The sequence below is a fragment of the Notechis scutatus genome, chromosome 3 (assembly GCF_049901735.1).
Source record: "Notechis scutatus isolate UNSWTSFEM ecotype Mainland chromosome 3, rNotScu1.2, whole genome shotgun sequence".
NCBI classification, from domain to species: Eukaryota; Metazoa; Chordata; class Lepidosauria; order Squamata; family Elapidae; genus Notechis; species Notechis scutatus.
Genome location: NC_142011.1, coordinates 152,024,937 through 152,042,298, shown reverse-complemented (window position 1 = coordinate 152,042,298; position 17,362 = coordinate 152,024,937). Strand labels below are relative to the sequence as shown.

Sequence of the window (17,362 nt, the reverse complement as noted above, 5' to 3'; positions counted from 1 at the left end):
ACCATCTGTCAGACGGTACAGAATAATAAAAACAAGGACAAATAGGCTGAAAAACAGCTTCTATTCCATGGCAGTAACTCTATTGAATTCTGCTTTATAGTGCAGTGTTGGTGTGGTGTCATATCTCCGGTTCAATGTGTGAAGGGTGAAGGATGTGTGTTTGTGTTTATTTTCATGGTCATGGTCATGATGTGCGCTGAAGATGGTGTTTGATTTCGTTGTACAAGGTGCAATGACAATAAAGTAAACTAAATATCACGGCTTGAACTATCTTGCTTTGCATGTAATGAGTCTATCTCATATATTAGGTACACCTTTTAAGCTACATTACTGAAATAAATGAACTTTTGCACGATATTCTAATTTTTCCAGTTTCACCTGTATATATGAGTAAATTTGCAATCTCTCCTTACTTAGAGATTTTGTCAGCCCAAATCCTGCATTCAAGGACTGTTTTTGGCTGCAGTGTGCCAGTTTGCCATAATGAACTGTGCTCTGTGTCACATTAGGTAGGATGAGGTCTCTGAATGCTACTTTCCATTTGTAAACCCCTACCCTTTTCTTGCGATTTCTCATAGCAAGTAGGCTAAAAAGGAGAAGAGACTGTTCAACGTTGTTTGATTGATAATGTGTCTGCCACCTGCAAACACCACAAACCTAAGCCTCAGCTATTATTTTGGGATCCGCATTTTGCATTTATTTGCTAGTTCTCTTTCCAAATAGGTTAAATTGTTGCTGATGTCCTGACCTGCTGTTCACTATGTCACCATTATCTTGGATGGAAGTCAGGACTGGCAGTAATTGCAAACAAAAGTGATAGAGCTGGCATAGCGATCAGCAATGGGTATATGTCATGCCAATGTTATTTTTTGTCAACTCAGGGATAGGGTGGATAACATTTATGGTAGGTAGCAGTTAATGAACCTTAACTGTTGTAAGAGTGTCTCGTTGGGTAGTGTGCATTCATGACTTATGGATCAAAAGCTGACTTGTATAGTTTTGTAATATTATAAGAGACACACACACATACAATATGAATAAGAAAGTAAGTATTTCATCTTCTTCTGCTGGATAAAGAAAATTTATTGCAATTCAGGCCTCTGATCTTTTTTGCCTGTCTGGTTGTATGCCCTCTCCAGTAAGATGGAAATCTTGAACAATTATCCTCAGCTAAACTGGCACTTGGACTGTAATCAAATGTGCTGGCAGCAATATGTGGTAAATTTCTTTGTTAATTGGTCCTGTATTTCCATTCTCATTCTTCTCTCTGCATCTAAAGGATGCTAGGTAATGCACAAACTGATGCTAACTAGATAGTAGTTAGTTTTATTCTGTAATAAGCAGCTTTTTTACAGCTAAATCTGTATATTTCCAGCGATCAAACCTGTATCTGAAGAGTATACAAGGAATTGTAGTTAGGATGGGATCTGTTGTAATGTGAAAACCTTTTTCCAATTTTTGTTTATTTAGATCTATGCCTCAATAAATGTTGAAATAACCCACCCTGGTACACTAGCATGACAGGATCTAGTAGTGAATTCTAGCATATAGACTGATCAGAAAAGCCAAGGGGAGATGATTAAATCTCACCCACTCCAGGGACTTTTAATAATTAATAGTTGGAGAGCAGAACTTTTAACAAGCCCTTTCCATTGATACCAGCCTGCAGGAGCCAGCATGGAAGTGTTGGGCCATGAGGCAATTGCACTGTTCTCCAAGGCTCCTGTGTAAGGGACAGCATAAGGTGGCCTCGTTGAGTGGCAGCAGTGAATTAGGACTGAAATCAAGGCCTGGGTCTCTGCATCCAACTGAGGCTCAGTGCTTCCCACTGAATGCCACTGTTTAGAGTGGCCTGGATTATGTGTGTGTGTGTGTGGTGTGTATGTGTGATAGAGCATTATTTCCCTTTTGTTTGGATATGTGCATGTAACCCAACAGCAAAGTCAATTTAGGAATTTTCTGAATTTTTGAAGTACTGAGCCCAAAAGGTTCATCATCACTATTCAAGAGGGAAATTCCACAACTGGTGCAACAATACTGTTGCAAGGTGTCATTATGTTTAAATACTATTAAATCTATTTGGTGGTTTGATTTACTTTTTTAAATCCTATTTTATGCAAAAATTTCTTTTTCACTTTCTCAGTCTATTTATTACTTACAAATGATGGGCTTTAAAACACTAAACAATCATTTCATCTTGTATAACTCTGAAGATCTTTTTTTAAGATGCTGAACCTGTCTTTGTAACCTGCAGATATTCTATATCTCCCTTATCATGCTGCCCTTTGGAGTGGCCAATTCCTTATTTTCCAATGCCTTATCCCTGGAGGAGCAGCTTTTCAACTACATTGATGAACATCAGGATGAATTTGTTCAGGTAGAAATGCGGTGATTGTGAATTTTGCTAACTAAATGTAACCCAAGTCTGTCTGTCTTAACTTGGAGTTAAGAGTTAATTAGATTAAGGTTATTAGCATACCAAAGGCCACAGATTGCTACCATAATTTGGACTACAGTGGAAAGGGTATTAATATTGATTGGGAGATCAGATTCCTGATGCAGTATCTTCACTATCCGGATCAATAAAGGAATTTCAATGGTTTCATACTTTATCCAAAGGTGTTTCGTTGATTGCTAGTACATTCTACTTTTTGCTTTTTTTATAACAAGCAAAAGGGTAGTATACATATACATTTATTAGATTTATATCCTAAGTTTTTCCCACTGATGATAAGCATGCTAATCTCTTCAAATTGCACCTTCACTATAACAGTGTCATGAGAGTGAGTGGGGTGAGAGACAATGAGTAGCCATCCAGGTGAGGATGGGAGTTTCTTATGGGAGTTTCTCCAACCTTGTTCAAACCCAGTACTCAAAAACTTTAAGCAATTGTAAGAACAATATATAGTAAAGCTCAGAGAAAACTAGAAGCAAGGTAAAAATGACAAATAAAGTCAAAGTAAATCCAGGAGCAGTATTAAATAAACAGGGTGGCAATGTAAAACCATTATAATATCCCGGACAATCAAAAGATCATTGCCTGACCTTAAGAACATTGATCAAGTTTCTCTACAAAGGGCATTGCAAAGTTGAATGCCACATTGAAAAATCACCTCTTGTGGACACTTGCCTCATCTCTTTGCACAATGTAAGCCTTAGGTAGATAAATATGGAAGAAGATATTTTAAAGTCTGCATTTTAAGCTACATCGCTGGTGGGAAAGCAAAGTAATGGCAATCAATAAAAGTGCCAAAACTGACTGTTTTGAAGACTTGACATTTAAGGCCTTTCAACAAACAACCCTCAATAGGTAAGGTATGAGTAACAATTCCAAATGAGCATAAATAGCTGTTCAAGCAAACTGTTTAGAAGCAGATTAGAAAACTAGCTGTAAGCACTGAGGTAATTTGTGCCTTTATTGATCAAGTTGGGTTGAGTGGTATATCACAATTGTCAGTTCAATTATTTTGATCATGGATGGGCAATTTGTAGCCTGTGGGCCATTTATTGTCCCAACAACCCACTGGAGCAAAATAATATGACTAGGGGACATGGTTGGAGATTGTTAAGAGGTAAAATGAGCATTTAAAACTTTGCAAAGGATACATTTAAACCTCTTAAAAGCAAAACTATCCTCCCACACTGAAACATTAAAGGAAACTTCCCCAGCACTTCCTAGATGCAAAACAAATAGACCTGGTCTGAAACATTTTCACTGCTCTTACTCCAAGGATATCATGATGTCTGCTCTCAGAGAGGAAACAAACACTAAGTTCTGCCCACTATTCAGAAAAAGACTATCATGATTACTCAGAGAAACTAACCCATCTTGTTTGGATGGGAGCTCAGTTTATTGGTTCCCAGTCAATCAAATTCTAAGTTATGGCTCAGAACTGAAAGCCTCCCCAATGGTAGAAGAACCAGTCCAAAATACCAGAATATGAGCAGGGAAAATGGGGAGAGGAACCAGGTTTTGTTCAGAATTCTTAGCACATCTTTTATTATTAATATTAGATTCTTCCCAAGCTCTTGGTAGACAATAAAGCATTTCAGAGTTGTGAATAAAGAATCAGAACTAACTTGCTACTTTGATTTTGGCCCTCCAAAGTAAGATAATGGGACTTGTATTATTCATTGTGCTGATGGGCATTTCTGCAAAACCAAGAAAAAAGTTATCTCACAATGCAGAGTGAATGCAATTATCCACTCCAAACAAAATTTTAGGACAAGAAGATTGTGTGGGTGGACATTCTTATTGTTGCTGTTATTCCTCTCTGATTCTTCTTCTTTTTTAAAAAGCAGATTGCATGGTGACAAGTCCCTTAGACATAATTAGAAGGAAATAGAATTTACAAAGATGGATTGCCTATGTAAAGCCTTGCCAAGTGCTGTCATTTTTAATGAGCTTTCCTGGGGAAACTTAATGTATTTCTAAGAGCTGGTGTGTCAGAATGGCTACAACAGTATAATGAGAACTATGAATCAGGAAGGCACTCCTTTGCTATGAACTGTAGGCAAGATACTGTCTCTCAACTCTTCTCCTTCTCAATAGGGAGACTTAACCCACCTATAGACAGGATGAGAGAAGACAACAAAACAGGACTTATGTATTTTAGTTACATTATAGATATTTAAAAATACAAAACATGATGCATAGTATGTTCTAATTAAGCTGTGCGTGAGAAAATATACAAAGCTTTTGACAAAATTCCATTAGGGTTACCACATGTCATAGATATTTCATTGATAATGCATAAATGATAGTGTATATATGCAGAAATCCTCATTTTAGATAAGAATTGAATAATATGTTTGATTCACTAGGAGAACTAGTATTATTACAGAAGGTACAGTATATATAGCTAGGCAAATGTGACATGGTTGTAGGAAGAAGCAGGTTCTGCAAGAATCTATATCTAGATAAAATGGAACCATAATCCACAGTTTAAACATAGTTCAGATATTTTCCTCTCTTGATCTGATTCACAACAATGAACTTATAGATAACTGTTTGACACTCCTATGATAATATGAGTTTTATCTCTGGCTTTCCTTTCAGAAACTTAAGGAATGGGTGGCTGTAGAGAGTGATTCTCAACAGCCACGTCTAAGAGCAAAAGTCACAGAAATGGTCAAAATAGCTGCAGACAGTCTTGAAGACTTAGGAGCTACTGTGACACTCAATGATACGGGCATTCAACAGGTACTGATCCTTGCTTCCATCAAAAGAGTACTGTGCACAAATAGAAGGAATGTCTGCTCATGCAATGGAATCAATGTAGACTTATCAAGTTTGGGTTACAAAAAATCTAGGGATTCTACACAAATTGCAAGATGGCAGCAAAAAATCTGGTAGAAGAAATGTGATAGCTAGCTAGCTAGATGATACATATATAGATGATAGACAGCTAGATACATAACTAGATGATAGATAGATACATACATAACTAGCTAGCTAGCTAGTATCTAACAAAAATATTTCAAGTATATATCACCAGGAAGGGAATTGTTGCTTATTACTTTCTTAAGAGACTCACTGAATTATCATTAATTGTGTTGCAATATATTCCTACAGCTGTCTTTTTTTGAATTATTTTTTTTTATTTTATATTTACAGTAATTCCATCTTTCATTTCAACAGTGTGTTGACTGGGTATATATGTCTTGTGCTAACAATTATAATTAATACTTTTCTTACCAATATAACAATGATCACATTTTCATTATAACCATTATTTCTTATATCTATTATTTTTTTTAACAATCTTAACTTATTTATCTATATATTCATCTATTCCATTTTAGTTTGTTTTATTTTCCAACCATTGATAAAATAAATCCCATACCATATAATATTCCATTTCTTCTTTTTCTTTAATTGCCAATGTTAATCTATTCATCTCTGCAGATTCAAATATTTTCTCAAATACTTTCCCCTCTGCCGGTATCTTATCACTTTTCCAATTCTGAGCAAATACAATTCTAGCTGCTATTAATACATTAATAATTAAATATGTTTTTTCTTTACTGTAACCTTCAGGTACCATCCCTAATAAAAATATTTCAGGTTTCAAATCTATGTTGCACAGGTCCACCATATATGGTAATCAGTGGCGGGATTCAATTTTTTTTACTACCGGTTCTGTGGGCATGGCTTGGTGGGCGTGGCAGAGGAAAGATACTGTAAAATCTCCAATCAGAGGTGGTATTTGCTGGTTCTCTGAACTACTTCAAATTTGCGCTACCGGTTCTCCCGAACTGGTCAGAACCTGCTGAATACCACCTCTGATGGTAATATGTTCCAGGTGTTTGATGACACTTCCAGCATTTGGCTGATTTATCTTTGAGCATCTTTGCCAGTTTTGTTGGTGCAAAGTGCCATCTGTAAAACATCTTATACAAATTTCTTTATAGGCTGTCAATATTGTTAATTTATAATTCCTTTCTCATAACTTCTGCCATTTATCTAACTCTATGGTATACCCAAAACTTTTTGCCCATGCCATCATTGTTTCCTTTACTTGTTCTTCTTCTAATTTAACACCTAGTAAATAACAATACAGTTTTTTATCAACTTGTCTGCTGTTCCTGTTAATATTTTATCCAATTCTTTCAACTCCTTATAAATACCTTCAGCTTTAATATCTTTTTTGTATCTTGATTGTATTTGCATATATGAATACCAATGCATTTCAACCCCTTGTTCATTCAGTTCTTGTTTAGTTTTGAGCCTCCCCGCTTTTCATTCAAAATATCCTTATATCTAACAGTAGTTCCCACTTTACAAATATTTGGATGTATAAGTGCTTCCATTGTCAATAACCAGACTGGGATTTTCATGTAATTCATATTCCTACAGCTGTCTGATGGTAAGAATATTCCATTACCTCCAATCATTCTGGCAAACTTGGGAGATGATACACAGAAGCCAACTGTATGTTTTTATGGACATGTGGATGTGATGCCAGCTAAAAGTCAAGATGGATGGAAAACCCATCCTTTCGGTTTAACAGAAATTGATGGTATGTGTGTATTATCCAATTAGTACAATTAAAAAAAAGGGCCATTAAAAAAATTACATTTTTAATAGTTTTGTATGATAAAAATTGCAAAGATAGGTATTATACATAGAGAGAAAGATATGGTCGTATCGATATCAATCTTATTTAAATTAACAGAAAAGAATGTAGACTTTTTAGTAGCAAAATCAATATTGCCATTTTCAAATTATATTTCCTACACAATCTCAGCCTCAACATAATGGGGCAAGAGTTGAGTTGTCATCCCATAGTTAAATAGAAAGGAGAATTTTTAAATTAGTTTTAACTTTATAAAATAATAATCCCTTTCACAACTTACTCCCAAAAATGTCAGGATGCATGCTTCAAATATTGGAATGCTCATTGAGCAGGGCATACTGGCAACTAAAATATGAAAGCTCTACCATGTCACACATATTGTTTTGCTGTCTGAGAATACCTACCTACAATAATATTGATCACTTATCAACATAGAGAAACAAATACAGCCATAGAAAGACATTGAATAAAGAACCAAGTCATTGGAATATCTATAGCTAATCAAGACCTACTGTAATCATTCATAGCCATTCTTTTCAAGAAAATTCATTTAAGTTTGTTAAATGGAAGAAGAAGAATATTCTGTTTAAAAGTGGAATATGATGACTTTTTTTTTTTTTTGTAAATTTTATTTGAGTTTTCACAAAGAGAAAAAAAAATACAAATAAAACATCTTTTTTGAAAGCAGCATAATCCCAGGTTATATTTCTTCGTACAGACACAAATTCAGGTTCATGCTCATTTTTATATTCTATTCCATATCTTATTACTATTTTACATTTTCTGCATAGCTTCTCCCCTCTTTTAATTTTCTCAATTTTATTTTAATTATCTCATCTCAATTCAAATCATTGTATTTATATTTTTTGTCTGTCCTGTTTCAATTATCTATTATCTTTTCTCATTAAACAAAATTTCTCCTGTAGTTACTGATTGGAGTATGACGCCTTTATATCTTTTCCCTAAAGTTGTAACATTCAATATAATACATAACTTCCATTCGGACTTCCGGTTTGAAGGGCTTCGGCGACAGACAGAAATCCTTGATCATGCGCGGTTCCTGTCTGGGCTCGCCGCTGGAGTGCCCTGAGCCGGCTGGTTTCGGGGCTAAGCCACCCTGTAGAGGTGGTGAAGAGGGGGGAGACTGCCAGCAGGGTTGAGGAGAGCCACATCTCTCCTCCTCAGCTGGCCATTACTCCCTTTCCCAAAGGCGGTTGCAGCGGTGGTCAGAAATGGCCACCACAAAGAAGAACTCGACCGGAAAAGAATGTGCAGGAGGAAGATAAGAAGTGAAAGTTTTGGCTGACTGGGTTAAATTGTAAAAGCAACAACCAAGGTACCCTGGAATTTAAACTTACAAAAAATAACATCGCTCCCAAAAAAGAGTCAGAAGCAGCGAAGGAAAGTGAAAGGGAAAGGTTTGGCTTTTTTTTTTTTTTTTGCTTCTCTCTCCTTCCCTATACTGACAACTAAGAGACTTAAATAAGAAATCATAAAAATCCGCTTTGACATCAATAGGCAATTAAGCTGAAAATAAAACAAAATGCCAAAGGGATAATAAAGATTTCTGGACATTAAAAACTTTCTTTTTCATAAGCAGGAAGGGAGAGAAAAAGAATAAGGGCAGGATCTGGAAGAAGGAGGAGACTTCCTGGAATTAAAAAGAATCTAAAGTAAAACTTCAACAAGACTTCTAAAAGATACATTTTAACTGAAACTTTGCAACTAAATAGTAACCCCAGGAAGAGAAAGTGAAAAAAAAAGAGCAAAAAAGAAACAGCTTGCGTGTATTTGGATTATTTGGTGATCTTTGGATTTTTGGTTATTATATTTGAATGACTAAAATCAATTGGGTGGTTGTTTAAAAATTTATACAATGGCACCACTTCTGGACGAATTGAAAATGGAACTTAAAAAGTACGAAGAAGATGCACAAGAAGGGAAGGGTTCTTTTGGCTTCGTCTTTCAATTCTTAGAAATGGAGATTTGGAACTATGAGAAACAACAAGAAAAGACTGCAAAACAAGAAGACTGGGACAAAGAAGAAGCCATCTTTAATGAACAAGTAATTCTATGTGGGGAAGAAAAAGGAAAGGGGGAAAGAGAATGGAGAATTTAAGACTTAAAAAACAACCAAAGAAAAGAAAAATAATTCGAAAAATAAGTATAATACTGGAAAGCAACAGAAAAGGGGAATACAGAAGAGAGAAATAGAGGTAGAGAGACAAGGGGGTAAAAAGGGGAGAGACAAGAAGAGAGGGAAGAAGGAAAGGAAAAGAAGTTACAAAGGACCGGAGCAAGATATAGAGAAACAGGACCCATTTAGAGATAATGGGTGAAAATCTAACTGAAAAAGGGATTCTGTAAAGGTACATAAGATTGTATTGTTATATTAGTAATAGAAATAACTTTAGAAAATTGGAAACAACGTATGATTAAAATGAGGGATAAAATAGTGTAATTTAGTGAAATGTTTGTGAATAAAATAAGTGAAATAAAATAAATGAGAAAATTGAATTAGGAAGGAACGGGAACATTTTAATTAGTTAATGTTTTATAAAATATAAGTGAAGAGGGGGGGAATTAACTATGGAAAGCTTATAATTGTTCCCATAGAAGTATGATATTTAATTGAAAAGTAATGTTAAAGATGTTAAGACTTTAATGAATATTAATATTAATGATAGAATTGAATTGGAATGGAATGTTTTTTTAATTATATACATTTATATTTTTTTTTCTTTTTTTAAGAATACAGTATGTATTTTAAGAATGTACCAAGCAGAATCCGAAAGGAATATGATGACTTCTTATAAGAAGACTTAACCTACACTTCCCAATATGTTAGGACTGTTGGAGGACTGTACCATTCTCTGTATAGATGTGAGCTTTCCTAAGAATGGAATCTGATCTGAACAGTAATTAGTATCATAACTATAACTATATAATTATTATATTATAACTATAACATAAATTAGATTTATTAATAGGAAATACTTAATGGGGAATAGGCAAGACTTCCCCTTCTGTGATCAGAGCCCCTTCTATGATCAGGGCCATGATGAGGTGAAGTGTGAGTAAATGAAATTGTGGGCTATGTCGTCGGACATATATATGTCCAAAAGGCTCACCCAAGGTCTGGATACCCCAGACTAATACCAATCACATCTGCCAACCTGCATTGGAACAGCGTGGCAGATTATGGTCTATTCCTTCAACATGTCAATGTAGCCTCAAAAACAGCCCTTATTCCCTGGAGGCTCTACAGTAACTACCTACGGCAATTGAAAAACCTGCCTGAAGGCAGAGGGTGCTAAGAATCGCTGGACTGGACCATATTGATTGGAAACATGCAGAAGAGGCCTTCATCCTGCAGTGGATAGACAATGGCTAGAATGATGATGATGATGAGACATGACTTAGCATCTAGCTAGTAGATCCAACCAGGAGGAAATCCAAAAGCATGTGTTCTATGACTGGGTGCTGGAAGAAAGGCAGAAAGAAGAGACTTCAGTTTAGCAATCACTAGTCAAGGATAGTTAGAATGGCTAAACAAGGAGGGTACACTGAGCTCCCTATCTGTGCTTCACTACTTCTTTATAGTTAAGAGGTTATGAAATACTGAAAATTCAGCAGCTTTGGATTCACAACTCTAGGACCGTTTCCTATTGGCTTATATACCAATCCACAACTGCCATCCCCTTTCAAAGGCTTTTGTGACGACTTCAGAATGAGGGCTTAGAAAGTATATCTGTCAGTGTCTTTTTTGTGGGCAGTATTTCAGTCCCATGGAATGAGTCCTGTGGGACATCTCTGAATCTTTATATTTTATTGTTTCCTCTTTATAGAAGAATTGAAGCTTCCTTGGTTGTTCTCAAGGAACTCTGTAGGCGTTGGCTCACCTATCCTTAAGTCTATTAACAGTTTACGTAGCCACATAACCTCCTGGCATGCTTATGCTGCAGATACCTATTTACCTTGGTGGAAGATTGGACAAAATATTATTATTTGCTTGCCCATTCCACCCTTATATAGGAAGAGCCGTCTGCTTGTAGACTTAAAAATATTCATCTTTTTCTGTTCAATATGCATCACTATAGCCTATCAAATTGGTCTTGCTATTGGCTATAAATCTGAATCTAAGTATGCAGAGCCTTTTAGGCAATTGCCTACCCTCTTGACTCAGATGTAATCTCCTTTGCTTAATATACTCCCATTTTCACACAAAATCTCAACTGCTACAGCGGTGTCTATTTCCCCCCACTGTTTATATGTACAGGTAGTCCTTGGATTATAACAGCAGTTGCAATTAGGAACTTGGTTTCTAAGTAACACAGTCATGATGTTATGTCTCTTATTAATGGAAATTCCAGTGGTCCCGGTTGTTCTAATTAAATGACAACTGTGCAGATTGTTAAGTGAGGACCTTATGTGATTATGATTTCCAATTTCCTGCTGGCTTCCCCATTGACTTTACTTGTTGGAAGCTGGCAGGGTACATTGGAAATTGTCCAGATTTCTGTAATGTGGTTACAGGGATGCTGTGGATGGAATTTTGTGGACCCATTGTAAGTCCTTCTTCTTCACCACTATACTTTGAACAGTTGCTGAACTTGTCATAACTTGAGGACTACCTATACAGGACCTTACCAATTGTAATCTTTTATTTACAGTCTCCTGCAGAGGCTCATTATTTGCAATCTGTTTCAGGAAGTCAATTTCCACAGGCCTACTGGCTTTTTTTGTTTTACTTCTAGATATTTAATAGCAATAGCAAAACACTTAGACTTATATACCACTTCACAGTGCTTTATAACCCTCGCTAAGTGATTTATAGAGTCAGCATATTGCCTCCAACAATCTGGGACCGCAGTGACCTTGGAAGGATGGAAAGTTGAGTCAACTTTGAGCCAGTGAGACTCAAGTTGCCGAACTGCTGGCAGCCAGCAGCAAGCAGAATTAGCACGGACTACTGCATTCTAACCATTGCACCACCATGCTCACTCACTTATTTCAACACTCTAAGGTTGAAGAACAATGGTGGTATGCTACTAGTTTGGCCCGGTTCTGCCGAGCCAGTAGCAGCGATGAGCAGTGAAGACCAAACTCGTTCTTTCCGCCGCTTTGGTGTTGGGCCCACCCACCCGGGCTCCCATACTCACCTTTATCTTCTGCTTTTGAAGCGCAGCTGCTTTGCGCAGCATAGAAAAGTGCTGCGTGGCAGCTGCTGAAGCAACCGGTAGAGTACAGTCTCCTTACAGGAGGTGAGTTGGAACACCTCTGCACCTGCGCAAAGCCCGTGTTTGGCGCATGCTTGCATGCAAAGTGTGCACGCTTGCAAAGCGCACCCACCAAGCCACACCCCCCAAACTAGTGGTAAAAGTTTTTGAATCCCATCACTGTTGAAGAAGTAACTTCCATCCTCTCTTTCTACCTAGATGCCATGCTAGTAGGAGATGCTCCCCCGCTTTGTTTCCCTGATGAGGTTCTTTACAATCTCTGGGCTAGCCTTATCTTGGTAATGGCTTACTAAATTATTTACAGAGGTGAATATGTCTGCCTGTCATACCTAAATCTGAAATAAAGACTGGGATATATAAGCTTTATCTTGCATGAAGGCATGCTTGACAAACATCTGGCTGAGCTTCTCATCCAGTCTCCCGCTGCTTACTTCTGGCCCTAGATGCTCTTCTGAAGTTTGTATCTTTCTGTCCTAGTCCTTCAAATCTGGATGTCTGTTGCATGTATGTTTTCAAAGTTCTCTCTCATGGAGGAATGCAGTCTATATCAAATGAGATCTTGTAACTTTGACCGAAAGGAGGTCTATTTATAGGAAATACATTTTAGGAATAGGCAAGGCCCAGCACTTAGCTAATTGCCTCCCACCTGAAACAAGGTTCAAGAGAAAAAATATATTTGTTGAGTTCAGATTAACAGTCTCTTAAACAAAGAGCAGAGTTATCAATAGAAGATATTGAGTAAATTATCCACATTCTCTCTATACATACTATCCTTGACTTGCTAAAGTTGCTGAAGAGTTGCCATTGAATTGATGCTTTTGACAAAGACTGTGTATGATATGCAATATTCAGTTAATGCTGGGGGAGAAAATAGCTTTGTACACTTTAGGGAGATAATCATTGCATATTTGAGATTATCTTTGTGCTTTATAGCTGAGACGGGGTGTGGAGATAGTCTTATCAGTGAGGAGAAGTTTTTGCTGTAGATGGAACATCAGAAACTTGTGTCAACATGCTGCTTTTAACAGGATGATGATATGAGGGTTGCACAGCTATGCTGCATGCTGTGCTCCTTTTGTATGTGGATCTGATGTCACATAGGCTTGTATCACAATATGGCTCACCGATTTGAGAGGAAAACTGTTAAGAGAATTACTGAGGCTAACTTTGATACAGGTATGAAGTATTCTTTTTATTTTTCCTACCTTCCATTATGCCCACAATGAAAATAAAAAAATGGAACCTTTTGTAATGATAAATATTATTTTATAGTGACTGAATTTAGAACTGTCTAGGCTTTTACTAGATATAAATCAAAGATTCCGATTAAAGCAGTTTTTCTCATAGAAGAACTATGGCAATCTCAACTGAGACTGAACATAAATATTTTCTTGCAATGAAGCCCTAATATTTTATTGGCTGAAAATATCTTAATGGATTATATCAAGCATGAGCAGTTTGTTCTGGCCTAAGGATATGCATGTCTGAGTGGTATGCTGGGAACTATGCTCTTAAAAATGCATGGGAGCTACACAAAAATAACCTGAATGCATTAAATGTAGAAATATAATTGTGCCTTTAAATTTTTCCCTGTTTGTCATATTACATATTACAATTACCCTTCTATTATTTGAAATCCAGTGCATACAATGTAGTCTGAGCCTTTAAAATGACCAATTTGAATTCATTTCTATTTTAGTATTTAGTATTTATTTGATTTGTCAATCGCTTACAAGATACAGGTATAAGAATAAATATAGTTTTGAATACATGAGATAGATACTTATAAGAAAAATAAAAAACAATAGGACAGGGACGGTAGGCACGATTGGTGCGCTTATGCACGCCCCCTACAGGCTCTTAGGAAGGACGTCAATAGTATACAGTTTGAGGTTAAAGTTTTTGGGGTTTGGGGAAGAAACCACAGAGTCAGGTAGAGTATTCCAAACATTGACCACTCTGTTGCTGAAGTCGTATTTTCTGCAGTCAAGTTTGGTGCGGTTAACCTTGAGTTTGTATCTATTGTGTGCTCTTGTATAGTTACGATTGAAGCTGAAGTATTCATTTACAGGTAGGACATTGCAATGTATGATTTTATATACTATATTTAGATCGGACCAAAGGCAGCGTAGTTCTAGGTTTTCTAGGTCTAGAGTTTCAAGTCTGGTGGCATAAGGTATTCTACAATGAGTGGAGGAGCGGAAAACTCTTCTTGTGAAATATTTCTGGACTTTTTCAATTGTGTTAATATCAGATACGTGATATGGGTTCCAGACTGATGAGCTGTATTCAAGTATAGGTCTAGCAAATGTTTTGTATGCTCTAGTTAGTAGTGTGATATTACCAGAGAAGAAGCTATGTAGGATTAGATTAACAACTCTTAATGCCTTTTATTTTAAATAATTTTAAATAATTTTCTTCTTGACCACATGAAAAATGTACAGTTTAAATATATTTCTCTTATGCATTATACCGGTAGTAAAAAAAAATTGAATCCCACCACTGGACCAAAGACACTGAATGTGCACAGAATCCTGAATCTGTAGGTTTTCACCCTTGTTGCATGTGGTATCATTACATATGATGGAGAGACGAAAAGAGCGAAAGAGCATACTGCTGTGTATGGTGCCATCCATTAACATCATCTCTATTTCAAGAATGTCTGAGGTCTCAAATAGATCCTAAGAGTTTTTTTTTAGAAATGATAGACAGCTGCATTGTAGCATTTCTATTTGGAAGCAGAAATTAGATGAAAGAAACTTTAGGGTAGATGTAAGCTTTGTAACTGGCTGGATCTTCCACTTAGTAATTTTGTGAGAAGGCAAGTCCTCTCTCAGCACCATTTAGTAAGATGTCCCTTCTCAACACTCCAAATCTGCTTCTCAGCTCAAAACAGGTAAGGATATCTAAAAAAGGATGCAGATAATGCATATATCATACTTGGGCAAAGGCAGGCAGGGAGGGAGGGAGAGAGGAGAGGAAGAGGGAGAAGGAAAGAGGGAGGGAGGGAGGGAGAGAGAGAGAGATCTTCTGTTTTTAGCATAATCAAAATTTTCACATTTTAATATCAGTTTCCTTTATCCTAAGGAAATCTGTATGGGCGTGGAGCAAGTGATAACAAAGGACCTGTCTTAGCCTGGATAAATGCTGTGAATGCATTCAAAGCACTAAAAATAGTAAGTAAAAAATGGCCTTGTAGAAAAAGAAGAGTTTTAAATGTTTTTAGCAATATTAAAAAGAGCAATTAGAAAAGGCAGTTTAAATTAGGGAAATATCAAGGAGGAGCGATTCAACACTCACCTAAGAGGCTAAAGGTTTATCTGGTCTGGAATTCTTCATCACATAGGAGCCAGCCATAAGCTTCATGGAACATCATGTGCAAAACAAATGCAATTGTTCTCTTGTGTGCTTTTTCCCAAGTAACTGGTATTTCAAGGACTTATCCTTGGATTCTGAAAGGGCTTTATGGTTAGCCCTTGGTAGCCCATTGTGTCTAGTTACTATTATCATTCTTTAGATTTATTATATCCTGTTGTGGTCTGCCTCCGGCCTGCGGGGGGGAACATGGGCCTGTTCTGGAGTCTGGGGAGGGCTTGGATGAGGGATCTCCATCTAACACAGAGATGGAGCCAGGACCATCTGAGAGTTATGTGCTGACTCTGGACCTCCAGAATCATCAGCAAGGCAGAAGAACAGGGAGAACCTGTTCCCAGTGCGCGCTTGCACAGAGTTGCTAGAAGGCAAGAACAGTTAAGACAAATGGGGTGACTCAGGAGTAAGGCTTGGAGATGATTGGCTCCTCCCATAAGACATAAAGGAGGAGCAAAGGAACATGAGTCTTTGCAGGAAGCAACTTAGTTTGTTCTGGTCAGTTTAAAATCTGAAGCTCTGTGTTGACTTTGTACTCCGTTTGGCCTTGTACAGCTAATTGACAATTTAATCATTGGCAGCATTTCAAGGAAAATAAAGGTGGGTGCTTATCAGCCTTATCCCGAAAGACTGTGGTAGACTTCAGTTGATTATTCATAAACTGTTTGGGACTCATTATGGGCTGTGAATGCTTATAATTCACAGCCGTTGAAATAATTTAAAAAAAGGTTTTTGGGAACAGCATGTGATACTGTCTCAGGAAGCCTTGGTCGGAACATAACCACTCCATTCCAAAAGATTCTGCATGGCTCACAACATACAACTTAAAAACAGAAGCATAATAGCCCAGACAAAAACAGCTATAATGCTTAAAATATGATATTACATGATATGATATGCGGTTTACTAACACATTAACCTCAGGCCTGAGGGCAGAACCAGGTCTTAAGGAGCATTTGAAGAGCAGAAACCCAATGTATGTCTGGGAGATATTGTCCCAGAGAGCAGGGGCTGTGACAGAAGAAGGCTTGCTTCCTTTGTCCCATAAGATGACAGCACTTGAGAGGACCTGCAGCACATCCAGTCTGCCTGAATACACTAGATGGGCAAAGACAATTGGAGATAGGCAGTGCTTCAAATAACTAGCCTCTATGCCATGAAGGCCTTTTTAGATAAAGATGAGCTTAAACTGCACTCAGAAGTCAAGTGTAGCCAATGCAGCTCACCTAGTATGGGGGTGTAATAAAAAGTGCCAGTTACTTCTAAACCAGTGGCCATCAACACATCTGGTGGCAGTGTATTTCATAGTTCAACAATGCATGGGTTAGAAGTGGATTTTCTAATTCACATCTTAGATTCTGGAGGACATACCCAGGCGGGAGAGTCCAAAGATACCTTTCAAAGAAGAGCAGTACATAGGGAGAAAGTCATCATGTAGTCTGGCTCGCCAGTGTTGAATGAAATAGGAAAGGAAGCATCAAGGAATAACTCAGAATGAGACGGTCAATTTCCTACACAGTTAATCAAAAATAGGAGAGAATGAGTTGGGAGTCATTCTTTCAGTATATTGGCAAACTCAAGAGGACCAGATTCTTTTTAAAGCAGATTTTGTAGTGGTCTCATTCATAAATAGTTGATAAGTCAACGAGACCTAGAAACATATGCAGTTGATAC

General features: G+C 37.1%; 1 protein-coding gene across 2 annotated transcripts in view; it reads left to right on the top strand.

The window, feature by feature from the left end:
- CNDP1 (carnosine dipeptidase 1) overlaps positions 1-17,362 on the top strand; it is a 40,155-nt gene that overhangs the window by 7,046 nt on the left and 15,747 nt on the right. For both annotated transcript variants that reach the window (XM_026669909.2, XM_026669911.2), the window contains exons 2-5: positions 2,255-2,377; positions 5,060-5,203; positions 6,860-7,022; positions 15,407-15,495. In XM_026669909.2, coding sequence (XP_026525694.2) covers positions 2,255-2,377; positions 5,060-5,203; positions 6,860-7,022; positions 15,407-15,495 — 519 coding nt within the window. The remainder of the gene's footprint in view (positions 1-2,254; positions 2,378-5,059; positions 5,204-6,859; positions 7,023-15,406; positions 15,496-17,362) is intronic.